Source organism: Channa argus, chromosome 6 (genome assembly GCF_033026475.1).
Source record: "Channa argus isolate prfri chromosome 6, Channa argus male v1.0, whole genome shotgun sequence".
In the NCBI taxonomy this organism is placed as follows: Eukaryota; Metazoa; Chordata; class Actinopteri; order Anabantiformes; family Channidae; genus Channa; species Channa argus.
The window spans coordinates 14,117,071-14,144,378 of NC_090202.1; the positions used below are offsets into that span (position 1 = coordinate 14,117,071).

The following is a 27,308-nucleotide window of genomic DNA, read 5'->3' on the forward strand; positions in this document are numbered from 1 at the left end:
ACTTAGACATATTGGAGAATATGATTGTCTCCAATATTCTTTGCACACTATACAGTCATGTTTTGTGTGAAACATAAAAAAGTCAATCATGATAAATTATTAAAATTTTATTCATTAAAAAATGCATGCCTTAATATAATCAAATAATTACATAATAAGGTGGAATGACAAAAAGTGACACTGCTGGGTAAAGTATCTATTAAAATGTTAGCATAAAAGAAAGAAAAAACAAATTACTCAAAACAAAGCATCAGGTTTTTTAAATGCTAACTTCTTACATAAGGCAGTGTTAGAAAGGCACAGGCTCCATTTTAAGAGTGTCAAACCTTACTCCTTGTATTTACACAAAGGTATTAAAACAGGAAGAGACACAATGAGACATACAATGATGAATGTTGTAGTAGTGCATGTCTAAAAAACAAAAAATAGACATGACTGCTAAACAGAAATACATTTGAAAATTCCTCACTGCCAAATGCACATACAATAGACACATGGAGGCCAGATCTGGGTTAAACAAACAGCACTATTAGAGTGAACTTCCAAATCATTTTCATTATGTCTACAGATCGGCTTTTATGTAAAAAAGAAATCCACATAATTTCATGTTTTTTAATAAACAATGTTCTCCTTTGCATCACTTGTTGAGCCTCTCAAAAGGTTTCCATTAGTGATTAAAATAAACCACACTGTATGGATAAAAGGCAAAATCCCTTGTCAAAACACAAAGGTAAACATAGTTGTACCTACGGTGCCAGTTTGTTACACCAAATATTTTCCTCACAGAGTTTTCAAAACAAACATTTCATGTACTTTTAAAAGTACTATTAGATGAGAAAAACTACCATCTGCACCTTTCATACTATTGCAACGAGTGCACATAATGCTTCATATACTCAGATATTTGATGTGATATTATCTGCTGTGGTGTAACACCTCAAAGTCTTTTAATCAGTTGGATAAGTTACAAACATCATAAGACTTCTAACTGAAGTGGATATTATGCACATCCAGGGACAGGGATCAGTGTGTCTGTGTCCCACTAAACTGCTACTCAGCCAAACTGACTGACTCTAATATTATGTGGTATAATCAAAGTTTAATCTGAAAATAAGATGACTCTTAGCTGCATTTTCAGTCATCTTTTGTAATTATTTCAATCCATAATATTCCAACAAATAACTTCTAAACAATGAAAGTTGAAGTGAAACACCCAATTACACCTATTCATTCATTTATTTATTTATTTATTTATTAAAAGGTCTCTGGAAACCAGACTGGGCAAGGTTTGGCCCGAGACCACGGCTCAAGTGAAGACCAGCAGACATGGGTCGCTGGTCCAGATACATAATGCAGTATTCAAAAGTAGGAAATACAAATTAAAATTGCTGAATGGGTTATTTAAAACCTGCTGAGGTAGGGTTTTCCTCATGATCTTCTGCTACCTGTAGCTCTCATGAACCAGGGTATGTATGAACAAGTGTATAATTTTATTTTATTTTTTATAAAATCAGTCCTGATAAAACAAGATATAAAATAAAATTTGAAAATTTAAAACCACCACTGGAGTAGTGAGTGATGAGGTTCTTTAACTCCAGACATCTTGTGAGTAGCGTCCCTTGGTCATCAGTTTTTTTATATAATCTGTGGCCTGGGTACGTGTCATGCCTCCCAGCTCCTCTGCGATCTCATAGAAGGCTGTCTGCACATCCTTAGCCATATTCTTTGCATCCCTAAACCAGGAAAGAGAAGAGATCATTTTAGGTGACCGGTCTCTAAAGAAAAAAACAGAATCATGCAGTAACCTTCACAACAATCCTGGTATATAGAACTATCATTGAAACAAATTCTAATCAACCCAACAAGAAATGCCAAAACAGAGTTTGGTCCTTCCCTATAGATCCTTGAATAATTCTTTTTTTTTTTATAACTTTTTCCTCGTGTCACATTTAATATACTACTTTAATTATTTTCAACTTGCTTCCTATGGCTCCAGTTTGAGAAATAAATGTATATTAATGCCATAACCTTTCAGTTCAGATGATGTCAGCTCTTTGCTCATAATATGGAGGCTGTGGTCTTGGTCGACCTGCTTCTCAGAACTCCTCTGTATCACATCATCTGAACTTAAACATGATGACAGCTGGAGGAGTGTTTCAGCTCGAAGCATATAGATATTTTAATATAAGGACAGCAGAAAAATGTTTTTCATCCTAATGATGAAAAACTCCTCCAGGTTTGTTTTCCAGCTATAAGCATAAAGAGATTTGATTATAGGGAAGGCAGACAGTAGTGTAAAAGTTAGTTGTCCTTTAAAATTTTAATAGAATTTTATAAGAATTTTTTAACAACTCTTCAAAAAGTATTGAAAAAAGAATGTGGCAGTCACAACTGTTAACTGACTACAAACTGTATTGTGTCAAATTACCCGCAGATGTAGATATGAGCATTGTCATTGTGAATCAGCTTCCAGACATTCTCCTTATGTTTCTTTAGGAGATGCTGCACATACACCTTTGTTTTGGAAAATAAAAGAAGACATTGTTTTTGTTGCAGCAAGTGAAACAAGACAAATTCAAGGTAAAAAATATTACACACACACAATAAACAGTATACCGTTTCTATACAGTATACTATTATTGAGATAGTCAACTGTACCTTTTGCTCCTGGTCTCTTGAGAAAGCAACCTGAAGCTGTGTTAGGACTCCATCCTTCTCTGCTTCCTCTAGTTCCTCCTGGTAGATGTAATCCTCGTTCTTATGTCTGCAACCAAAATACATCGCTGTTTCTCCAACCTCCTTACCTAAAAAAAAAAAAAAAACATTAGTAAATTTATATATACTCTATTTATTATGCTTTCGGGTTTTTCCATTAAGGTTTTTGAACTCAGCCACTGTAAGACCCAACTGTAATTTTGCGAGCATGCTACTTTAATACATATCTAGAGTTTCTCAGTAAAATTGCTTAATCTTTAATTTTGTGTTTAAAGTATTAGTTGACTCAGAACATAGTGGTTGGTTCTTTGGGACATATCTCAATGCGTCAACATACATCAAATGCTGGTCAGAGTTGGCTTTTAACCTGGTGTTTCCCTTAAATATAGCAATTTTGCTTGTATCTATGAAAGCTTATTCAAAGTTTATCTGTGTCCTAAACCTTAAGTTTTTTTCGTTGTAAATGTGAATACTGTACAAGGAAAGGAATGAAACCGGTCTAAAGTTCGTCCATCTCCTTTTTCTTTCGTCAGGAAATATGCAAGCTCATAAAAGGTCAGACAAACAACACACACAATGGCACTCAGTGTCCATAAATACCTTGTTGTTTCAGCCAGCGTCTCTCTTGGATAAAACCCACAAAGGGAGCGATACCTGTCCCAGGGCCGATCATGATCACTGGGTTGGTCGCTTTAAAGGGCAGGCGGAACTGAGATTTGCGTATATACATGGGAACAGTGGACTTGTAGCCATTGTCAGTAACAAGTTTGTTTTTAAGCCAGTTGGTAGCAACTCCCTTGTTGATGCGGCCAGTCTTGGTGTTGTACTCCACCACTACGGCACAGATGTGGATGCTGTTGGGGTGAACCTGTAGAAGAAAAAAATTAACAACTACTAACCAGACCACACAATTTGGTTGGACTGTTCTGAGACATTATCTTCAGAACAGATGAAAATTTCTGCTAATATCAACACACAACATATGTATAAATTGTTGTTTTTCCTTTTTAGACAACTTCAACAGAAATTACCTTTGAGGAGGAGGCAATGGAATAATAGCGAGCCTGGAGGCGAGGCAGCAGCTCACACAGGTGATCAATAGGAGGCCTTAGAGAGGGCATATCCTCCAGGATCGCAAGAATGTTTCTACTTGCATCCAACACCCAACTATGGTAGAGTGCCTGCAGAGAGGCAGGAACAAAAGGACAATACCATAAAGTAAGAGGTAGAAAAAAAAAAGACATTGCTAGCAGTGCATACATCGGTATGCTTAGTAAGATGACCACTACTCTGTGCCACCCATCACAGACCTTGCCCTCAGGTGAGGAGGAGGCCATCTTGCGCATGTTCTCCTGGTCTTTGGGGTCGGATGCATACTGTGCCAGCTCATAGAGGACGTTGGTGCGAGGAGGGTGTGTAATGTCCAGATAGTGAGTGAGAGCTGTGCGGTAGGTGGTGGGGCAAGGGAAAGGGTGCTTCTTGTTGGATTCCTCTGAAAATAACAAAGTGCTATGAAATTACACTTGAATGGCCAATAGAAAATGTTAAGTGAAATTTCAGTATTTGTACCACAAGTGACTGTATTCATAGTCTGTTTGTGTTTGAAGCATTTTCAGTAATGCTGATATAAAACTGAACTGCCTTAATTATCACTTATGCAACCACCAGGTACATCTAATGATCTTCACACAAATTTAATTAATGACAAAAGTCAATACTTTATATTATAGCAATAACATGTAATTGCACTAATATGACATTCACTTTATGTGCCATTCACATGCTTATCCCAAGGCTAGATATAAAGAAGTTGTTCATGAGATGGTTTGAGGGACATTTAGTAATGTCAAGGTGATTCAGGTTTTTAATGCCTCACCATCAAGGTTGTTGAGAGAGATAACTACATCAAGGTCCACTCCAAGGATCTGTCCCAGCTTGTTTACCAAGGCAGAGTCATTTGTGGGGAAAACAGCTACATGGTCACCTGACTCATATCTGAAATCACACAATGTGACAAATTTAGAAACGGAGACACTGTTGTTCATGATGTTCTTTAGTCATATGTTGTTTGGAATATGAAAACCCTCATTCAGCAAAGAACATGACAAGCTCACCTGATCTTAGAGCCTGTTATATCAAGTTCCAGGTGCATGAGATGTCTATCACCACCTTTGTTAAGTTTGCGATTGACAGTAACTGGAGCCAGGAAAGGGTTTTTGGAATCAAAGGGCCTAGAAATGAAAGAGCAACCCTTAAATGTCAAAAAGTTACAAATTACTGACCATAGTCCCAAAAGAGATTTAAAACACAAAATAATTTTTTGAGAGCTACTTCTCAAAAAATAAATAAATTTCATGTGAAGGTTTGCTTTTAAAAGGGCTGCAGAAAAGAGTTTCCCATGTCCACTAGAGGGCAGGAAGATTTACCTTTAGAAAGTGACCTTAAGTAAACTTTGCAGTTATTTGTAAATGTGGGGAAAATGTGACCAACAACTTTAATAATGAATAAGTTCTAATAGTGACCACTGTCTCTACTGGGGTACTTACGGCTTTTGGACTTCAAAGCTCTTCAGCCGGCCAATCTCTCCTGTGTACACTTTGTTCATGTTGATGTCGGTGTGCTCCTTTAGCTCATATTGCCGTATGCTGTGAGGGGAAATTACATGTAGTTAGTTAGCCTCTTCATACTCTACATACATTACTACGTACATATCTTTGGCTTTTCTCATTTCACATAGAGATGAAAGGGATTTACCACATAAATCACATTCATCCTTATTTATAGTAGTACAATCATGAATCGTAACCTCAGTTTTTCTATTCCAGCTTCATTAAAGCTGAAAAACCTATTCCTTCACACTAGAAGAAAACAGGTTTTGCAAAAGACAAATAATATTGTTTTATACCTTTATCAATAAAACTAGATTTAGGAGAGAGCAAGGATGGAAATACAGGGACACAAGGTAAAGCTGGTAAAAGGTCACAACATAAAAACAGAGATAAAGACCATATAAGTGACTTCTTTTTACAAACATTGTACAAATTTAAACAATCAAATAATACACAAAAATGTGAAATACCTTGATTCATCTCCTAAAGCTTCCACTCCAAAGTGCTCACAGACAGCTGGCCAGAATTGTTCTCTCCAAGAAATGAAGTCTTCTTCTAGACTGAAATGGAAATAAAAACATTCAAGTGTCAAGTGGCTTTTATTGTCATTTCTACTATACACAGTGGTACACATTACACAGTGGAAACGAGATAACGTTCCTCCAGAACCAAGGTGCTACAAAACAACACAAGCTATGTAAAGTGCATCGAGTGCAACCTAGTGCAAACAGTGCAGATGAAAAACAGTACAGACAGTGTAGACAGACAACACAAAATAACACAGGACAGGACACAAAACCTAATACAGCGCCGACCAGTAAACCTATTGTATACTTCGATTTTACAGTACAGTACAGTCAAGTGTGCTAAAGGTGCAAAAAGCAGCATGTAAACAGTATAGTGCATTTAAATATCCAGCATGTATGCAGTGGAATTGCAGTGGAATGTGCAAAAACCAGCAGGTAAACAGTGTTGTGCGGCTAGGTATAGAAAAATAAATAAATAAATGAATGAAAGAATGAATGAATGAATGAATGAATGATGGAATTAATTGAGATGAGTAATGAGTGATGAGTGTTTGTTGAGTTCGGGTTGTAGTGTGTGAGAGTTCCATTTCAGTTGTGTGTATTGAGGAGCCTGATGGCTTGCGGGAAAAAACTGTTGCACAATGTCCATTCAAAGGTAGTTTGAATGGACATTTATCCCAAAAAGTGGATGAAATAAAATCAATCATTTATTTAGAGAAACATGAAAACCACAAATATTTTTAAACTATGGGACAACCACCTTTTCTACAGAAATTTGTTACAATTAATTTTGTTTAGGTTTATTACATACAAAGAATAAAAACTTTTAAAATAATGGATCATCTCTGCCTTTTAAAGCAAGTTGCCCTCAGAAGCAGCAATTTTCATTGCATCTTACAATTAAGCACAAACATACCTATGATTTTTAGGATCAAAAATGTAAATGTTCATCCATGAAGATGGGATCACAGGGATGGGTTCTATACAGGTTAAATTCAGGCATGTCTTGCCATGTGTAAAGCTTATAGTTAGTTATAGTTATGCTGCTATAGGCTTAGACTGCTGGGGGTCCCACACCCCGATGCACTGAGCTCCTTTCCTCATCTTGTCCCTCTCTCCTCTCCTCTCACCCCACAATTGTCACCACTGTATGACATTATCTCTGTGTGTTTTCTCCCGTAGTTGTCTTTCTCCTTCTCTGTCCCCCTATCTCTGTCCCTTTCTGCAGGTGTCCCTGGCTTTGGACTGTGTGTTTCCTGTGTGCAGCTACTGGTCCTACCAACCTGTCTCGTTGTTGCTTTTGGTTGTTCTCTACATTTCTCTCTCCACTTTTCACTAATCCCAACCGGTCAAGGCAGATAGCTGCCCACCCTGAGCCTGGTTCTGCTGGATGTTTCTAGAGTTAAAGGGAGTTTTTCCTCTCCACTGTTGCCTAGTGCTTGTTCAAGGGGGAATTGTTGGGTAAAGTGCCTTGAGATGACTTTGTTGTGAATTGGTGCTATAAAAATAAAGTTGAACTGAATTGAATTGAATTGAATTGAACAGTGAAGACAGATTTGCCTGTAAGTGCAGTTTGTTCAAATTGCAGAAGTGAGGGGGCATGTTTCAGTTTACTGAATTTCAACATTTTGCAAACAAACAGGTTCAGTTGCCCACTCTGTAATTCACTGATCATGCTCTAGGTCATGACACCCCACACCTCTAAACCAAGAGAAAAATGGAGGTCACCATTTCTTTTCAAGGCTGGTTTAACTGGTCACTTACTTGCCATCATCGTCTCCCAAACCAAGATCAAAGATGCGTTTGGCTCCCAGTTCTTCCAGCCTCTTGTCAACATATTTTCCCATTGCATTGTAGTGTTCATATGTCTTGTTGCCCAAAGCAAATACCTGAAGACAAAACAGGGCACAACAAGACACCATCAGTGCTTGTGGCAAAATCCTGAACTGAGAGAATGTCAGTAAATCAAAGCTGTGTCAAGCACATTATCTAACATTTGTTAGTTAACCAATGCAGATTTTTTGGGGCTTTTGATTTTTTTTGTATAATGGTAAACACTATCAAGTTGCTTAGGAGTAAAAAGCCCTTAAAATGCAGGAAGAAAATGACTATCCGTTTTTTAAAATTAAACTAGGTTAATTGTTTGGCCAGATGAGTTGCTGCACCCCAACACTGAATTACGCAATACATACAAAATGCAAAGCCTCATGCAGCTCACATTCGAGAAGGCTGAGGTCTCTATGGCAGTCTGAGAGTAATGCAAACTAAATATAGCGTGATTAATTAAAAAGGTTTAAAATAAAAATGTTTTTTGAACATTTTAAATTTTTTGTATTATACAAGTGCTCTTCCAGCCTGTATATCCTAATAGTGCAACCTATTCATATTACTATGTAACATTACCTTCAAAACTTTACCACGGGTAATAATTTGCATTCTTTAAAAATGAATAGTCTTTCTAGCATTACAGTGTAGTAGTGTAAGTAAAGAGCTAAAAGAATGAGCACACTGAAAAATTAATTCCCCAATGAACATTTTGATTAGACCCAATTCTAACTGATGCCACCTTGAATTAACTATATGTTTATGCAGCATTACCACTAGCAGAATTTCACAACATCACACAAGACAGAATAACGTCATGCAACCAGCATGAAGACTCACTGTGTAGTTTAGTCCAGAAAGGTCTTCATCATCATTTTCCTGCAGCCAGTCATAAAAGTCCTGGGCATTATCAGTTGGGTCTCCCTCACCATAAGTGGCCATGCAAAATATTGCAAGTGAGTTTTTAATCTCTGACAGACGGGTCAGTTCCCCCTGCAACACAAGACATCAGAAGCAGTAAATAATTTGACTCATTTACAATCTGCTGTAATGTATGTATTTTATTAGCATCAGAATGACTACAGACTCATGTCTGAACATTCCGATCATCAACACTGAGGCTTTGCTGTGATGAGGTTTTCCATGACACTTTTACAAATCCTTCACTGGCAGCTATATTGAGAATCATCCAGAAAAATGTGGGGATCAAATTTAGTCTGCAGTTTGTATATTGATGCATAGAACTTGCATATTACCATGTCATACTCCTCTGGATCAGCAGCCATTCCCTTCATGCCATAGCGCTGAGCGTCTTTGGACAGCCTGTTGGCAAATTCCTCTGCTGTGCCCGTCTGCGAGCCGTAGAACACAATGATGTTCTTGCTCTGGTAAAAGTTAATTGAAATTGAAAATGATTTACATGCTGTACATATATGCTGTCTCATAGCAATCAGATAACCAGTCTCTCATGTGTACACACCAAATAACCATTAAGGAGGGAGAAAAGAACATTAAATCTATTAAAACTGTCTAGAATTTCCTCTTAAATGCCAGGTTCTGTGACAGGGACTCTGACAACATTGAGTTTAGATTGTTTTGCATTTCTCTAACAGTTTCCTTACATAGGAAATAATAATAGCCTGGCCCATCTGTAAAAGATTTGAGAGAATCTTGAAGTGGTCTATCCTTGCCTAAAGTGCTGGCATGATAAAAAAACAAGAAAAAACACAATGAACCTAAACAGCACGGGGACCAAAGTTCTTTTCTCTCACCATGTTACCTCAAATATTTGCTGCAAAACCACAATTCAAAACCCCAAGAATGGCTTTTTTCACAAAGAATGGCTTAAAAACAACACCCACAAAGTCAAAACAGTGTTTCCAAATCTAAAGTTGGATCTATTGTCAGGGAGATCTCTGTAGTACACACTAAACTGAACTTTGGCATTTTTCTGAATGCTGATTTTCAACTACAGGCTGCGAGTAGTTGTAGGGGGGCCTGCAAAACCAGTTTAAAACTAAAACAGTTTGACTTTCACATAAAACAGGTATTTACTGGGCAAAACAACTTAAAAGACAGTGCAAGTCCAATTAGCTCACAGTCATCTTTTATGGTTTGTTCAGAAACAGTGACAAAACTGCCCCTGCTGAATGTATCTATCCATGAAAAATAAAAGAGCTGAATCACAAGTGATAAGAAGTGTTAGTTGCAGTTGTTAAAGGAACATCACTCACCGTTTTCTTCATTTTTTCAATAAAACTTGTCTCTCTTGTAGTGGGTGTTCTAAAAAACAACAACAAATGAACAAATACAACTTGTTATCAAGTAAGACAGACATTTCTGGTCCCTTAATGTGACATGAAGCTAAAAAAGCCATTGTCCAACAGCGGTAACGCTAATCAAACCTTTAAATTCTTTTAAGCTCTTCCATGAGTCAAAGTTGGCATGTTATTCATTCTGGACAAACTGCCGTGTGCTAAAACAAAACATCACGTGAAGACGTTTTTTTAATCCTGATAATAAGTTGTGTGTACTGCATATTTAAATGTGTAGCACCATGTCTTGGTGAATGAAAAGTTGTCGAGTCATTGTTCCTTTAGTTCTGTTCTTACTCCAGGAAGGAGCGGAGCAGTGATTCAGCAGCCACATGAGCACCACCCATACTGACTGTGTATTAGCACGTACTAAGCGTAAGTATATATTACGCAATTGTAAAAAATCAGAGGGAAGTGATACATTATGAATAAGCATTATAGCTGACACCTCCCGGTAAAAAAAGCTTCAGTTAGATTCATCTGGATGACAACAGATGGCGTAAAAAAAAAAAGGGAGACAGGAAGCAAAATCTATTATTGAACCAAATAATAGGTGACGCCGCTTGGTTCAGCATTAAAGGTCTAAGTGCTCCCACTCTACTGGTCCAAAAACAAAAGGCTACACATGACTACAAGCAGAATACATTTCTTATTTACACTTTGGTTCTTATAGATACAATATTGTGAAACTGTCAGATCACTATCTAATCTAACAGTTATCCTTTTATAATAACTTCACATATCATCTATATTTAGTATGAGGGTAGGTAGGATATACTCATGGGAACCGATTTAATATAGTCTATAACACACATTTTAGTATTTACTAGCTATGAAATCTATCCACAGAAGCGCAGAGTGTAGACATGTGGGTTAATGCCAAGCACATCATCAAAACTGCCCCCAGTGGTAAATACACATTACACTGAGTGTAAACTCCGGATTGTAATTTAAAACAAGCTTTTGGCCACAAACTGAAGATTTTCGCCATATGTGTACAATGAAGCATGTCAGTAGAAAAAAATAAACCTGATAAATTCCAAATAGTAAAATATTTACCTTGGATAATTAAGAGAGACATGTCTTTATCATGCTCTAACATTTAGCTATAAGAATTAACAGAATTTTGCCAACTAGGATTTATTTTTCTCTAATGAATTTTTGGCTCTGACAAAAATATTTTGTTGGCCTTTTCAGTTGAAAACAAACAAAAAAAAGTAATAGGTAAGAATAAATCTGTAATACATTACAGCTTGAAACTGACCCTGTTTGCAAATCATCAAGTTATTACGTTACTAAAAACAGCAATGACTGCTTTGCCAAGACTGCCAGTTTGATTTGGTTACATAATTTAGAAGCACATAAAGGTTACGTATCTTATGAGAGTGCAGCATACATAATGTAATAAATAACATAACATAATAAATAACATAATAAATTTTCATAATTGCGCATTTTTTTAATTTTAAAGACATGCATGCATCTTTCATTTTATGCAATTTTCACATCAAAACAAGCTCATGTCTGCTGGTATTTAGTCACTGAACTATTTTAGTTTAGAGGCTCATTATCTGTATACTGTCCGGGTGAGCTTTCCATTTATTCATGTATCCAGGAAGCAGACAAACAATCACACCAAGTTTGTTCAGTCTTCCTCTACAACACAAGCTCATCTGCCAGTGAAGATAATCTTGTTGCTTCAGTAAATGACATGTGAAAAAATGGAAAAAAAAAACTGAAAACCCAATAATTAAATTGTGTTTGCAGGCAAACAGATTTTATCGCTCTCTTACATAACACACTGGGAACATTGTCTGCTTTTTGACACTCCTATCTGTCCAGTCTATGAACAAACAAGCAACTGCTGTGTGTTGAACTTACTTTTGAAACAAGCTCCCAGTTTAACACCAACATTATCTGTGCTATTAATGTAAACAGCATTAGAGGACACCTTTCAAGCAATGATCATTTAAGGAGCAGTAAATCTGACACTTTACTAACCTCTCAGCAGCATCTCTCCTGTCCTCTGGCAGGGAGAAGACGCAGCCCATGGCATGCAGCCCTTTTTGCCACCACTGCCACTAGAACAGCTGGCTAGGCCCCGCCAGGAACACCCAAGCTCAAAATCAAAAGCAGGACGTCAATACTGCACAGAATGGAAAATTAAAACCAGTGCAAAAAGCCAGCTGGACACTTGAAGAGCTTCCCGTCTTCACCTTAGAGGCTCTATTAAAATCTGAACTCTCTCTCTTCCTGTGCTGCTCTCAAAGCAGCAGCGTCTGTTCTTCACCACACACACACACACACACACACACACACACACACACACACACACACACACACACACACACACACACACACACACACACACACACACACACAGCAGATTACAAGCCCTGTCAGTATCTGGCAAACCCTGCGGACACAATGGTGGGAAACTGACTTTCCCATAAAATGTAGCTGAGCTGGAGACCCACACTTTTGACTCACACAAACACACAATGAAACACTCTCGGGCGGAAAATGCCTTCCTCCTCATCCCCGCCTCTTTCCCTCTCCAGCCTGAAAGGTGTTAGAAAGAAAAAAAAAGTCTACAAGATTCTGAGAATTTGGCAAATTATCAGAGCAACTGCTTGGTGGACCATTGAAGGGGGGGGGTTGTTGTGCTGTGATTGGTAGTTTTATTTCCTGAAGTATCCCCCACCCCCATCTCACTAGAGGAGAGGGGAGAATGTCATTACTATAGCAACCACATTTATCATAAAAGGATTCCATTTGTGACATGGCCCAATTCCAAAAGCAGAGCCACTCAGCGCACGCACACACACACACACAAATTAAAAAGAAAAACAGGGCAGTGGGGAGAGTTGGAAAAAAAGTAACTAGTAAAAGAATGGGCTGCTTGTCTTTTGCCTCAACTTTCCACCTTTGGAGAGGACTCACTGTTAGAAAAATACTATTTTAAACTGTTGCACAAAACTGTATTTCTTGTCTTTTTTTTTTTTATTAGGGCATGAAGGTAGGAAGTGTCCTCCCAGAGATTGGCAACCATTTCAACTTCACTGATAAAAAGGCTGAAGCAGCCTTGTGCTTTGTATGACCCAATGCTGTCTGTTTCACAAAGTTAAAGGGGTGGCTCGTACCCTCATGTGAATAAAGGAAGAGTGTTGACCTCTTTTTGGTAGTCAATACTGTACTCCCAAAGAACATGTATTGATTCCTTGCTGCAAGTAAAACAAAGTTGTTTATCTATACTAACAAACAATATGCTCTTTCGATGGTACGGTATGGTATGGCATTTACACAGCAGTGGAAAATCAGAGGAATGGTTACCTCTACAGGAAAACCAATAAATCACAAGAATTTAATATTAGACTTATTGAGTTCAATACAACTTCCTAAAAAAGTGGCAATCTGCAAATGTGCAGCACACACACGTGGCACTGACCCCATTTCAGTAGGGAATCACAAAGCGGATGGGGAAGCTAAAAACAGCAGCATCATTATCAACTGAAATAATGTTGGCAAAAATAGAAGATACACACATTGATCAACAAGTGTTAAAAGACATGCAGACAACTGCACTTTTACCAGAAAAGAAGAAATGGGGAAAAAAAGGGGCAAAAATAAAGACACAGGATTATACACCTGTCTAGAAGGGAAACCTTTTCTACCATACAACCTATTTAGATGTGCTGCATTATTGAGCCATGGGCGCTGTCACGTCTCCACTGGTGGGATGGTGGCAAGCATAGGAAAAGTATTCACAGCATATTGGTTCTCAAATTATTCTAAAAATATTTGCTTAGCCTGTACCATTTGTGCAAAACATCCATCCACATCCACAAGGGAACTTAAGACCAATACGAAGAAAAATACCAAAACTTCAATTCCCATTTCAACACATTTGTATGGACTTTATAGAACTAAACAAACGTTAAGGGGAGGAAATATTGCCTAGTTATAATCGATATGTTCACAAAATGGGTAGAAGTGTTTTTATGTTCACACCCAGAAGCAATGACAGTTGCCATTGCAATAGTAAAAGAATTCATACCAAGATATGGTATTCCACAGAAAATATATAGGGACAACGGGACACACATGGCACAAGAACTAAAAACTGAATTAAAAACCATTAGGCTTATCATCCACAATCTGCAGGCGTAGTAGAAAGACACAATGAAATCAAGTCAAAGTTTAAGTCAAAACTAAAGAAAACAAAGGAGGACACAGGAAAAAATTGGCTTTGTCTAGTGGTATTAAATATGCATGTCACCCCAACATCATCAGGACTACTCATTTTGAGATGATGTATGGCAGGCCTTACCAAATACCACACTTACAACCATTACAGACACCTGAAGAAATAAGAGAACAAACATTAGCTGATTACATGATGCAAATGTTAACAAAAAAAGAAATCTGTGCTATCAACTCTGATCCAGAGACCCCACTAAATCCAGAAGATCCAGCTGTGCAGCCAGGAGACTGGGTGCTAATTAAAGTCATAAAGACGAAAACCTGGTCAAGTTCTCATTGAGAAGGCCCATTTCAGGTCCTGCTCACCACCCCCAAGGCTGTGAATATTGCTGAAAGAAGCACATGAATTCATCTATCACACAGTAAAAAGGTATTTTGGTTATCTGATAGGGTAGACCAAACTAATAACTCTTTTACTCATTGATCTGCCAGTGGCTGAGGGAAGTCTGGGCTACAAAGGGGGCTCATTTTTAAGACCTTAGCGGGCCGTCTAATCCCAGTGAAGAATTGAGATCTCAGTCACTTAGAGGTAAAGTAGTCTTAGGGGCATTGTTAGTACAGAACCCCTGAATAAACTGCAATATGACAGATAAGCCACAAGTTTGGCATCTGTTTAAGCATCCAGGTCTCTGTGGTCTAAGAGGGACCACATGCATATTGTTAACCTTAACCTTGATAATAGTAACACCATCATATGGTATGAGACAAAAATACATCGAGAGACCACATCAACCAACCCAAATGATAACCCAACAATACTAGGACTAATACAAGGACACATAACTAAGAGAACCATAGGACAACAAGGGGATAAAGGAAATGTAACAAAGGGGAAACTTGCTCTATACAAGTAGATCTTTGTATGTTCCACGGGAAATGATGTTGCAGACAACAACAATGGGGATGGTATGAGAAGTACATCCACATATACAAGTTGCGGAAGGGTCAAAATTACCTATGGATGTAATTGTGAGCAATGGAACTGGGTAATTGCAAATACGGGCTATAATGATTGAGGATATAACCCCGCACCCGTAAAATGTAGGTGCACTACAATAAACTGTCAAGGAAACTATTCTGCCTTGTGGTTTGTTGATCAATCTGTTAGAAGGGCAGACCTTTGGTGGAATTCTAGAGACCTAAAACTGAGACCCAAACTACCACCGACGTCGCATGGCAGTTGTGCAGTGGTGCAGTTGATAATGCTATCTCATCTCTTGGCTTTAGGGGAGTTTAAGAATCTCTCAGGAAGGCTCCACCGTCAACGGTCAAAACAAAAGTACCGCCGCATAAGGCTTGGAATCCAACCTGGTAAGGTATACATTTATGCTATTGGGGTACCCAGAGGGGTACCTGATGAGTATAAAACACAAAACCAAATAGCTATAGGGTTTGAATCTCTCTTGTTCTGCTGGTCAACAATGAATAAAAAAGTGGACTGGATAAATTATTTGTATTACAACCAACAATGGTTTGTGAACTTGTCGCAGTTGTTGTCAAGGAAACAATGCATAGCAATGGTTTTGTTACAAGAGAGTTCAGCTCAGCTATTGAGAGGAACAGACGTGGGCTACAATAGACACGGTAACTGGAGCAAAGGAACTGACTACAAGGTAGTGGGGATCGCAACAAGGCAAAAGTGAAAGGTTCAGTGTGTAGCTGTGGAGGCACACTGTTTCTTACCAAGCTCTGTGGCATAAGCCATACTTTGAGAAATTTGTTTGATGAAACAGTTTGTGAACGTGCACGACTGCTGCTGGCCCATGGTTTTACTCCGGTGACCAAAGAAGAACCAAAAATGTGGCCATTAGAAAGAGAATCTACTGATATCCAGCCAAGCGTCCATCACTACTGATAAGAGAGGGAACATAGGAAGGAAGGCTCACAGGCTTAACACACGAGAGAGAAAGAAGCAGCTAAAGACAGAGAGAGAGAAAAGGCAATTAGAGCAGAAGAAGATGTCACTAGTAGTGGTACATTTACAAGACCTTTAAGCCTTGCACTTTCACACACTTGCCTCAGGGCTCATACAGTGACAAGTATTTGTTTCTTTCTGGCTTATGTGGAATAAACCACAGATCACTGTTCTCGTCGCTCGAACTATAAGCAGTTAACTAAATATTTTGGGCTTTAGACTGATGGTGGGATAAAACAAGTAATTTGTAGAAGTCACATTGGACTGTGTGTGTATCATGAATTCCATTTTTCATTTGTTTAATTTAGAGACAAAATCTTTAGTCAACCAATTGTTTCAATAAATACCAAATAATTTTTTTTTATAAATAATCATTAGTTGCAACCCTGTGTTCATTGGAAATATCTTTGGTGTAGAATGTCTTTTGTAACCCAAGATCAGCATATTTTATAGCTTCTTAGACAAAGTGTGTCTAAGAAGAACTGGGAACTTTCTAAAATAGGGAATGCCATATAGCAATTGATCATTTTATTTTATAGACAAAAAAGACTGACACCATCACTACAAATGTAATTGCTTTTTGTATTAAGAAGCTGAGATCTGCCGAGCTAAAGAGAGACAATTTTAACTTTTAGGGCCACAAATCATTTATGTCAAACTAAACATGGTGCCAGCAAAAGTTACTGGTCTCACAACCTGTTACTGGATTCTACAAAGACAACAAGGGGCAAATGAATGGTCACAGAGTGAGTTTACCTCAAAATACAAAATTAAGATCAAAATAGGAATCATGATTACTGAAAAAAAAAACTTAAGAACAATAGTTGTCTAGCAGAGGCTGTAAACTTTTAAATGTATAGTGTTTTCATTGTGACTGACAGGAAGTCACGGCTAAAATTCACTGAAAAATATTATGAAACAGTGAAATGCGACATAAAAATAATTGAACGAAATTGAGGAAGTCATTCTATTTTATTATTTCATAAACTGTTCTTTCAAAAAGATATGAAAGTATATTATTTCTAATATTCCAAATCATAGCAGTCATAATGCTCCTTTTTTTCTTTTGTCCTTTTGGCTTATTCGGCTTACCACAGCGGCTACTACTTTAGATTTACCATATAATTTTTGCAGCCAAAATCTATCACTTTCAACATTATTTTTTTTTAACAGTTTTAAGTACTTGAATGAGAATTTGATGGCCACCTGAACCAATTAACAGATTAAAAAAATCAAAACATTTTTTAATGACTAAGCAACAAGTGCCCAAAAGGGAACAGTTTTTAGCTTATTTCCTCCAGTATCTTTCCCCTAAAGATGTAGTCACATATGAATTTCAATATCATAGATACTCACGGCGTGTCAAGCTTCTTAAATTCAGGAATAGGCTCTGGCTTCTTTCGGGACATGAACCAATAAATGACAAGGCCAACAATCAGAGAGAAGAGGAAGAGATCCAGGTTGCTGAAAAGACGGTCCTCTTCATCCACCATGGGCTCAGTGTGTGTTGTTGTATCAGCATCCATGTCTGCCATTTTGACACTGTACTTGGGGACAGTAAGAACATGTCTATTACACTGGTGCACCATGCAAAAAAGCAAACATTTAAATGGTGGTGAAACAGTTATGTCAAACATTCAACTGTGGCCAATTGAATATTTGACAGGAAATTATTCATTTTTTATAAGTGATCCATGATTTTGTTTCACTGATCCAAGCAAAAACAGTCATAAGTGCATAGTAAATAATGCAGGTATTTTTAACCATTTGTTGAAATTATATTAGATTGAACGTTATTGTTAATGTACATTATAGGTGGGGATAAAAAGGCCTTAAAAACTGTAACAGGTTCTAGTTTTGATTGTTCAGAGGCATAGTACCAAAAAGCTGCTGTAACAAGGCAACCCTTTAACTAAGATGGAAAAGCAAACAATTAGGCACACATTAACTCTAAAAAGATATACCTTGATCTTATGTTTACACTAATAATACTTTAAGTGCAACTAACTGCGGCTGTTTCAACATTAGGCACCTCCAGCCCTGAAATGTATGGCATACACTAAAAATTAATTGTTACATCTGATGTATTATTTTGAAGCTTTTTTGAAGCAACTAAACTTCCTTTGTGGATATATTCAGGCAAATCTATCAAGATATAAACCTCTGTCTCAGCATTGTCCAATCTGTACAAATTGCATCTAAGAATATCCACCAGTCATATGTAGATCTTGCATGCATTAAAATAAATAACAAACATATCTCAACTTTTAGATCTCTCTCTCCACATGAACAACAACACACAGGAAGACGTGGCATAATTGTTTTAACATTTATTTATAAAAAATTCATTAGGAACAGGAGCACCTTCCCTTAATGGGAAAATGAATGGAATGAAGGGGAAATGGAGTATTGGACCTATTGGTAATAAGTATTTGTATGAATAATGGTAAGCATAAATCCCTAACAATACCCATCCCAACTGCATTCAGTAACTACACGTATAGGAAGTGACTGTCAATGTTTTTTATCACTATAGTTTTTACATGATTGCTTCCCCTATATTGACTACTTCTTATTTTACATAAATTATCAATGTGTTTAATGTAAGTTAAAGAGACAAGTTGTAGCTTCAAGTTTTACAACTGGTTTCCTTTTTCTTAGTCTTAGTTAGAAAAGTGGGGACGTTGTAAAACTGATAAACTGATTAAATATCTGTGCAGAACAAATGTGGTAACCGACATGCAAGAAGTGTTCGACAGGCTGTACTGTACAATGATACACTATATTGCCAAAAGTATTCGCTCACCTGCCTTTAGACCCATATGAACTTTAGTGACATCCCATTCTTAATCTATAGGGTTTAATATGACGTCGGCCCACCCTTGGCAGCCATAACAGCTTCAACTCTTCTGGGAAGGCTTTCCACGAGGTTTAGGAGTGTGTTTATGAATATAAGTAATACACAGCTCGCAGTCTTTGCTCCAATTCATCCCAAAGGTGTTCTATTGGTTTGAGGTCAGGACTTTGTGAAGGGCAGTCAAGTTCTTCCACACCAAACTCACTCATCCATGTCTTTATGGACCTTGCTTTGTGAACCTCAATTCATTTATTTGGATGGGTGAGTGAATACGTTTGGCAATATAGAGTAGCTTCTAGTTCAAGCAACATTAGGCAATAATCTCTACATTTGGCTCAAAATACTATAACATTGTAACCCACTGCATTCAGCACATGAGGACTTTCTTATGCAATAACAACAGCACCTCGTTTTGCACTAAGCACGAGAGGACTTAATGTTCTGTGCTCTCAGGTTTGGTTCAAGGAGTGAAAACAAAGAGATCAGGTTCCTTCCTACCCTGCAAACTAGCAGGTTCATTATTAGAGAGCAGTTTATCATTTTCCTCAGTAAGCAGACACACACATAAAGCGCTGGTTTTAAGCAAAACTGCTGACTCACTGTTTAAGCAAACCTCTTCATAATGATGTACAGAGGTGCCTGTGTGCAACCCCCAGTAGGTACAAAAGTCACACTAACGTCATGGCTCGTAATACCGATAAATATAAACCTAACATTGTCAAAAACATGCTTACAGTATGTATAAAAGTTGCACTGGGAATTTATTACTTTGAACATGAAACTAGCTAAACAGCAGTTTTGCTCATACGCTGAGTTGAGCTCGTAAGGTTTCAGTTTGCTTGATAACAACATTGTCTTATAAATCTCATGAAACCTAACTTTTTAAATACTGTAGTTTTAAAGTATATGCTGTCAGCGTTCTTTGGTTGACAAACTATATAACAGCAACATTGTTTCTAAATTACTTCAAACATGCCTTTAGCTTTACTGTAGTAATATTTCTTGATTTATGGCTGACTTAATCACAGATAAGTTTTATTAGCAAAAGGCTAATATGAGCAAGTATGGAGTCCTCAGCAATTTATCAGGGGATTTATTCAAACAGAGCACTGGGAGTTCTACTAAATTACAGAGTATAACTTATAAGCAGCAACCAAATACATTCAAGTAGCAAATACACCAAACTAAATCCCTGTGTAATTCCTAACTACAAGATAATAAATATATATTTTGCATTACTAATGAAACAATTTTAATTGAGTTTGGCCTTATTGAAAAGGAGGAAACCACAAGGGTCCCTGGGTAACCTTACATATTATTATTAGTTTATATTAGATTATGCATATTATTATTAGTTTTGTGAAGTCTCATTATCCAGAAAAAACAAGCAGCAAACTAAAGCAGCAAAATACATCACTTATATACAGCATCAGTGCCTCCAATCTGTTGTTAGTGTCCACACCTGCTTTTGCTGCAGCCAGTTGCTTAGTGATCCTCCAGTGAGGGCAATTAGCAGCAGAAAACATACAAACTTTACAGTAACAGAAATCCTAACATGACAACACAGCAAGATAGGAAACTTCTACTAATTCATTTTTCCTATGTATGCCCTGTCAATGACATGTCATGGGGGATGCATGAGGTAAATAAAAACATTAAGATCCAAAATGGTTTTCATTTATTAACGGTCAGACTATTCATTTGATCATATTTTGATTGTTCTAGTCACTTTTCCAGCAAGAATATCAGACATTCCCTGATTTCAGCAAAACACCAGTGTTTTTGATACCTAACCTGACCAGTTGCCTCTGTCTACTCCAGAGTTTCGATAACTAACCTTACCAGTGAAACAAGCTCAATCCGACTGGGTTTACTGGGGTTCATTCTGAGAGTTGAACTCTTCTGCTCAAAGCAAATAATTGTGTAAGAGCTGAGATAAAGGTGCCACCGGTTTCTGGCAGCGTGTATAAGGCTCCATGTGCAAAAGAGCGTTACAGAACAGTTTCACCACTGGGCAGGATAAAAACAGTAAAACCACAGTTATAGCCAGCGGAGTGGACGTAGGGCCCTGACTGTTCGCTGGATCGTGACATGGTTGATTGAAAACATCACAGTATAAAAAAAAAAAAACAGAGATCAACCCAGCGACACAAGTGCTGTTGTCTAAGGTTGGTACGTACAAAGCATATCATTTATTACTATTTTTAGGCTATACATGTTAATAAATGGACATTCTCTAAAAGACCAAAACTTGCAACGTTAAGTTGGCCTCAGTTTGCGTAACAATGAAGTCGGTACATCTCTTGAGCTAAAACGTTAAAGCGCCTCTCTGTATTGGGTTTTTATATACTGCGTGGATCTGTACTAGATGAAGTGTAAATCACACAGACTGCCACAGACTGCAAATCGATGTAAGACAATTTGTAAAGATGAGATATCGGCGAGATACTCACGTTCGTCACTCGTCTTCTTGTCACGCTCACTCGCTTCTTAATGCGGAAGGAAACTTTACGCCGCGTAGGGTCAAACCAACTCGATCCTGACTGCGAGGGAGGGCTCAAGCACATTCAAGGCTGAATAAATATAATCAGGGCATGTTTTCAGTTCTTGAGAATCTGTGTGGTGTGGGTTTCATCAAGAAATAACTATGCTCTAATGGACTATTGGATGTAATAGTGTTAGTGTAATATTTCAGCTGACACGTGGTTTCATTTGGACCAGTCTATAAAGGCATTACCTAATGTGACTGTGCACATGAAGCGTTGACTATTAAATAACTGACTAGGTACAGCAGGCAAAGGGTCATGGCTATGTAATCCAACAAGTAGAAAGGCGAAAAGGCAGACTCATCAAATGTGACTTTCTTAATTTGAAGGCTATTAATGTTCACGTAGCCAAGGACACATGTTACAAACAGGTTTTTTGCAGGCATGCTCAGATATTCTATGCTGTTCTCGTTCTAAAAACGTTAATCATTTACTTATGTAAAAGTACTACACGGTTTCAAAATACTCCATTACAAGTAAATGTGCTAGATTCAACATCCTAGATGGAAATGGGCCATGTAACAGCGTATATTGTATTATTAGTCCTAACAATGTGTAAGCTTCACTTTACAGTTGTAGTTTTAACTCCACCATAAAATGTTTAAATGCAGTTGTATAGTGGTCACAAGCTAAATATTAATGATTGATTGAAGACAAAAAGATTGATTTTTTTTTTTTGGCAAAAACCTGTGATTTTTGATAATTACAGGTATTTAAATAGAATTATGTGTGAAGTTTACTAAGCAAGTCACTCTTTACTGAAATGGCCAACAGCCAATAACCTTTCTGTTTAGGTCTACTATACTTTATACTTTCACTCCTTTAAATTTCATAGGAGAATAAAAAAGGGTTGGACATTTAGCTCCACTGGATTTACTTATAGTTACTTATGTTAATTTATTAAGTAATAAAAAATTAAGCTGTTATAGATGAAACTATTAAAAGTTCCACCCTGAATTTACAATATGTCAACACTGTTATTGCAGTAATAATGATGCAATGATACAGTAATACACTCAAAGGGGACTTTATTAGGTAAAACTGTACAATCTCATGCAACCGAGTACAGCAGCTCTGCCATAAATTCTACTTTTACAATGTTATAATTTCTATCTTTTTAAATTGTAACTGGCAGAAAGGTGGCACTTTTACTCTCTGTGTATTATTTTTCTCAGAGAGTAATTTTCATAATTAGACAAGGATAAGAAAATTGAATGATGATTGATTGGTCTTAACACATATTTAATGCATTTACTGTATCTAACATACATGTTTTGAAATAATTGGCACTTGACTGATAATAAATTGCAGATAACATTGATAATGACAGTAATAATAAAGATATGAGCTGTCATCTGAAAATCAATGGCGTGAAACAGTATTTTGCAGGCATGTTATTTTAAATTTTTTATTCTTCATAGATTCTTTGGTTTCTGATTTCTGCTCTTCAGCTTCTGACGTACAACAGCAACAGTGGTGAAGAAGTTCCCCATGAAGAGAATAAGGAAGCAGAGACCACACATCAAGACCTTCGAATCACGTGGAACAAAAAAATAATCCATGAGTAAGCACAATAGCTGTAATGCAGCACATTAGAGTATAAGAGGTATTTTGTAGTCATGTGGAGTTATTTTCAAACAGACAAATTATAATTCATCTCAGTGATTTCAAAGAGATGCTATGATAATACATATGAAACACAATGAAAATTGTTTTATTGGATTTGTCCAATGTCACAGATTCAAAAGGAAAATATAATATAAAAAAACAAATGCAAAAAACCTTCATTAACATTGAGATATAAAAACAATTCTAACCACACGGAGAAAAACTGCACTAGTTAGGTAAAACTATAGACTGAAATAAAGAGTTTTAATGCTTTAACTCTTTAACTTTTACAGAGGCAGAAAGATAGCAAAGTGATAATTCCTGGCAACTGTACGCACTAACCTGCCATTCACTCAAGTCTGAAAGCAGAGCCATTCTGAAGAGACAAAAGCCATTGACAAGCTGCCAGAACTACAAGAAAAAACATGAGGCCTAAGAGTTTCATGTGTGTATAGGGAAATGGATTAAAAAAACACAGAACTGCTGAAGGTTAAGATGTAAACATTAAAAACCTAAACAATCTCTCAAATCGGCAAAAAATGTAATGTAACGTACAAAGAATGACATCAGCATTTTGTATCAGCTTGTCTCTGTTCACCAGTCTAAACTATGACAAACCATTTTTTTACTGCAGAGACTAGGCTAGAAATTTCTCAAGTTCACTTGAACTTTATCTTATTATGTCACCATTAGCACTCACATGACCAAAAAACAGGAATGGCAATAGAAACGTCAGCCCTTTCCACATCCATGATTGAAATCCTTCTGAAAAACAAAAAATCAAAAGAGTTTAACATGTGCTTTTACTCCCATGTCTTTCAGCAGCGAGAACAAGAACCAGCAGACATGATGGGTTCTGTCATAGGACATCTAGGCATCTGTATACCATGTCCTTGTGTTTCTCACTTTACTGTATCTCACCCACTGTTAGATCCATGTTGTGTCTTTCTCCCAGAGCTCGTAGCCTGTACAGACACCCACTCTGATAATAGCACTGCAGACACTGAACAAAACCTGTGTATTTTACATAAAAAAGTAGACTTTGGTTTGTTTCAGAGAAGTTTACCAGGCTGTTGTTTGACATGTTTTTCAAGGAATTTGACCTTACTTTGATACAAGGAGTATGCAAGGAACTGGTTCCTGAATGCCTTGTACAGGCTCCCATCTGGCCTTAGATGTAGAACATATGAGATATGTTATTGGGCAAAACATGTAATTTAATTGCTGTATTTTTTTCTAACTGTAACAAATAGGTGTTGGTAAAAAAAAGCACATAAAATAATTTCAAGTTTAAATGTTGTAAAACTGTGTTTAATGGCATGGTTTCCTTTTGTTTTTATTTTCCTCTACTCACCATGTCAGCATTACACCAGACAAAAAAGCGGAGATATAGTGATGAAAAACCCACCAGCCTTTGATTCTATGATACAGGAAATATTTTATTTTTATATATATATATATATATATATATATATATATATATATATATATATATATATATATATATATATATATATATATATATATATATATATATATATATATATATATATATATATATATATATATATTAGTTTTTTTTTTCTCTTTTTATTTTAGGTAAAACTTACTTTCTTCAGACTGTATCTTAGTTAGAGTTGCTGACCTGGAGCCATTGGTGATGAGAACACTTTCCCTGATGGTTAATGTACAATAGTAACAGAGCAGCAGGAAGTTGAGGATTGCATCAAAAACTCTAAAGTCAGAGGCATAAGCATGTACTGGATTATATGAAGTAATAAACTCACTGTAACAGATAAGGCTGAAGCATCCCAATATGCTGCATACACTGTACCTGTGGTTCACGAAGAAATAGCACATGAAGGAGAACAGCAGCAGGGCGACAGTGGCACACAGCTTGAACTTCTCATATTCATCTTTGTAGGCAAATCTGACAAGGATTAGATAAATTCAGGCCGCAATATACAATACACAGATAAATCAAATGGGCTACTGGCTGAAACGTGTTGCCTAATTTAGTCAATATTACCATGCAAATAAAAAGTGGACTTGATATTTAGCTTTGATGGTCATTGCTTACTTTGACTGCTTGCTGAGAAGAGTGACATTCACATTTCCAAGAACCAGATTGAGGTATAACCTGTAAAATGAAACAATCGCTCTATATAAGGTTATAAATGTAATTAATTAATTTGAATATATTTTATTCACACTTTATTTTTTCTAAATAATAGTAGGTCATTACCCATTTTTCTTGGGAAGAAACGCTTCCATTTCAAAGAAAGCATTTGATCTTGTCTTGATTTTTTCTTTAATTTCATTCAGGCTTCTAAAATCTTCTGATGGTCCGTTGCTACAACTGATCATTGTTGTAAGAACACAAGATACATATCATTAGCACAGTGTTACATAGTTAAAACATGTGTTAATTTCAACTGTGGAGCGTGAACTATGTTAATATTAGCCTTTCTTCACAGGTGTAACTGACATTTTGTATTCATATACTGTACACTTACTGTTTCACTTGGACTGATATGTCCTTCAACCTTTTTTGCTGGCGGGAAATGGAGGTAGAACAGTTGTTTTGTAGTTTTGAAATTTCATCCAATTTTTGTAAGTACTGTCTGTGTGTCTCCTGGATGACATAAGTTCATATGAACAAAGTGTGGTAATGCTGCACATGTGGATAACATAGATCATTTTAATCTTTAAACTCTCTCTGGAATACCATAGACAATCTGGAACACAACCAAGATTTTTCTCATGAAAACAAAAGCAGTTCTACAGAAGTTTTAATTGCTGGATATTAAAAGCATTTCAGCATGTGGTTTGAGCAATATGTGGTTTGAGCAACATAACAGCAAGCAAATAGTATGAAAGCATGACTTATACAACTGCTATAGTGTCAGCTGACTTTGGTCTATTTCCTACCTGAATTTTTTGATATTCCTCCTCCAGACATTTCCACTCCTCCAGAACATCTGTTAGATCATCAGGCATTTTCTGAGCACTTAAACATTCACTTAATTTCACACAATATTATGGCAAGAAATCTAGACCTAATACTAAGAAATGACACGTAATAGTGTGTTGAAGTATTACCCTTCAGGGTGTGTATCACATCTCCATGAAAAGTTTATTGCACAAAGTGAACTTTGACTGGTACAAATGTGATGTGAAGATTTTAACTTGGACATTGTTCTGGAAAATGCCCTGGTTATCAAATTGTTGAGTTATCATTCACAGAGCTAAACACAACACAATGCCACAACCAGCAGTCTATATTTCTATCTTTGCCTCCCAGTTCACTCAGTGTCCTGTTTAATCAATCAATCAAACTTTTTTTGTACAGTACCTCTCATACAGATTTGTGCAATCCTAAATAATTATGAGCTAAAAAGTAATCAATAGTTGCTTATATAGCGCTTTACAATGTTGCTTTCCATTCACCCATTCACACACACACTCACACACCGATGGCGGTGGCTGCCATGCAAGGTGCTCACCTGACCCACCGGGAGCAACTTGGGGTTCAGTGTCTCGCCCAAGGACACTTTGACTTGTAGCCAGGAGCGGGGATTGAACTACTGACCCTGTGGTCCATGGTCAATTGCCTTACCAACTGAGCTACAGCCTCCCCCATAACCATAATAAATACACAAAATGGAACCTGAGTGAGAAATGTTTAAAAACGTTCAACTACAGAATGTCCCTTGTATATCTATTACTTATACCACTGCACTTTAGTAACATCTGGTGGATGAAATCAGTTACTACTGAGTGGCAAGGGTAAAGCTTTTGTTTCTTATATACATTTGGGGAAACAATTACACACAGAAATTGTTTATAATAATAATATGTCTCCAGTTGAAATGTAAAGAGGGGCTGATAGTCAGAGTATTGACCGTAGACTGTATATAAAGATAAAAACTGTATATGCATATACAGTGTATAGTCTTGACAATTCAATTTTCTGTTAACTAAACTACAAACAGTAAAAATATACTGTATTTGCTGCACTGCACTCTGTCTTTAAATTATAATGTTCCTAAGGGTTAAGGAAAAATCTACAACAATTGTATATTCAGGCAAACCTAACAATTTATTTTATGTATTATTTGCTAAATTA

General features: G+C 36.9%; 2 protein-coding genes and 1 long non-coding RNA gene across 11 annotated transcripts; 1 reads left to right on the forward strand and 2 right to left on the reverse strand.

Annotated features, from left to right (window-relative positions):
• Positions 1-92: 92 nt before the first annotated feature.
• On the reverse strand, positions 93-21,636 carry porb (P450 (cytochrome) oxidoreductase b). Of its 4 annotated transcripts, none has more exons than XM_067506780.1 (16): positions 21,479-21,636; positions 17,525-17,710; positions 9,910-9,958; positions 8,932-9,060; positions 8,516-8,668; positions 7,616-7,740; positions 5,795-5,884; positions 5,262-5,360; positions 4,830-4,946; positions 4,592-4,710; positions 4,026-4,207; positions 3,747-3,896; positions 3,316-3,583; positions 2,659-2,804; positions 2,429-2,514; positions 93-1,733 (listed from the first exon to the last, which is right to left on the reverse strand). In XM_067506780.1, the coding sequence occupies exons 2-16, from the start codon at positions 17,701-17,703 to the stop codon at positions 1,589-1,591; spliced, it is 2,037 nt and encodes a 678-aa protein (XP_067362881.1). In that variant the 5' UTR covers positions 17,704-17,710; positions 21,479-21,636; the 3' UTR covers positions 93-1,588. The 4 variants fall into 4 exon arrangements, with proteins under 4 accessions (XP_067362881.1, XP_067362880.1, XP_067362882.1 ...); XM_067506779.1 differs by having other exon boundaries at positions 17,525-17,715; positions 21,479-21,630; XM_067506781.1 differs by lacking the exons at positions 17,525-17,710; positions 21,479-21,636 and adding an exon at positions 11,992-12,289.
• On the forward strand, positions 20,488-24,142 carry LOC137128563 (uncharacterized). Of its 2 annotated transcripts, none has more exons than XR_010914594.1 (3): positions 20,488-21,197; positions 23,023-23,135; positions 24,002-24,142. It is a non-coding gene; the product is annotated as an uncharacterized lncRNA (long non-coding RNA). The 2 variants fall into 2 exon arrangements; XR_010914593.1 differs by having other exon boundaries at positions 20,488-21,193.
• LOC137128561 (ion channel TACAN-like) lies at positions 22,583-26,356 on the reverse strand. Of its 5 annotated transcripts, XM_067506786.1 has the most exons (13): positions 26,282-26,356; positions 26,111-26,160; positions 25,696-25,814; positions 25,425-25,538; positions 25,260-25,319; positions 25,014-25,109; positions 24,825-24,914; positions 24,534-24,599; positions 24,288-24,349; positions 24,101-24,193; positions 23,880-23,944; positions 23,522-23,590; positions 22,583-23,100 (listed from the first exon to the last, which is right to left on the reverse strand). In XM_067506786.1, the coding sequence occupies exons 4-13, from the start codon at positions 25,451-25,453 to the stop codon at positions 22,987-22,989; spliced, it is 744 nt and encodes a 247-aa protein (XP_067362887.1). In that variant the 5' UTR covers positions 25,454-25,538; positions 25,696-25,814; positions 26,111-26,160; positions 26,282-26,356; the 3' UTR covers positions 22,583-22,986. The 5 variants fall into 5 exon arrangements, with proteins under 5 accessions (XP_067362887.1, XP_067362886.1, XP_067362884.1 ...); XM_067506785.1 differs by lacking the exon at positions 26,282-26,356 and having other exon boundaries at positions 25,696-25,733; positions 26,111-26,275; XM_067506783.1 differs by lacking the exon at positions 26,282-26,356 and having other exon boundaries at positions 26,111-26,275.
• Positions 26,357-27,308: the final 952 nt, after the last annotated feature.

Coding starts and splice junctions, on each gene's coding strand:
- LOC137128561 (XM_067506783.1), bottom strand. CDS start 26,179: ATGCCTGATGATCTAACAGATGTTCTGGAGGAGTGGAAATGTCTGGAG. Junction 25,539..25,695: donor ATATCAGTCCAAGTGAAACA/GTAAGTGTACAG, acceptor AACAATGATCAG/TTGTAGCAACGGACCATCAG. Junction 25,110..25,259: donor CTTCTCAGCAAGCAGTCAAA/GTAAGCAATGAC, acceptor AATCCTTGTCAG/ATTTGCCTACAAAGATGAAT.
- porb (XM_067506779.1), bottom strand. CDS start 21,592: ATGTGCTTGAGCCCTCCCTCGCAGTCAGGATCGAGTTGGTTTGACCCT. Junction 9,959..17,524: donor TTTAAGAAGCTTGACACGCC/GTGAGTATCTAT, acceptor GTTGTTTTTTAG/AACACCCACTACAAGAGAGA. Junction 2,515..2,658: donor CAAGAGACCAGGAGCAAAAG/GTACAGTTGACT, acceptor TCCAAAACAAAG/GTGTATGTGCAGCATCTCCT.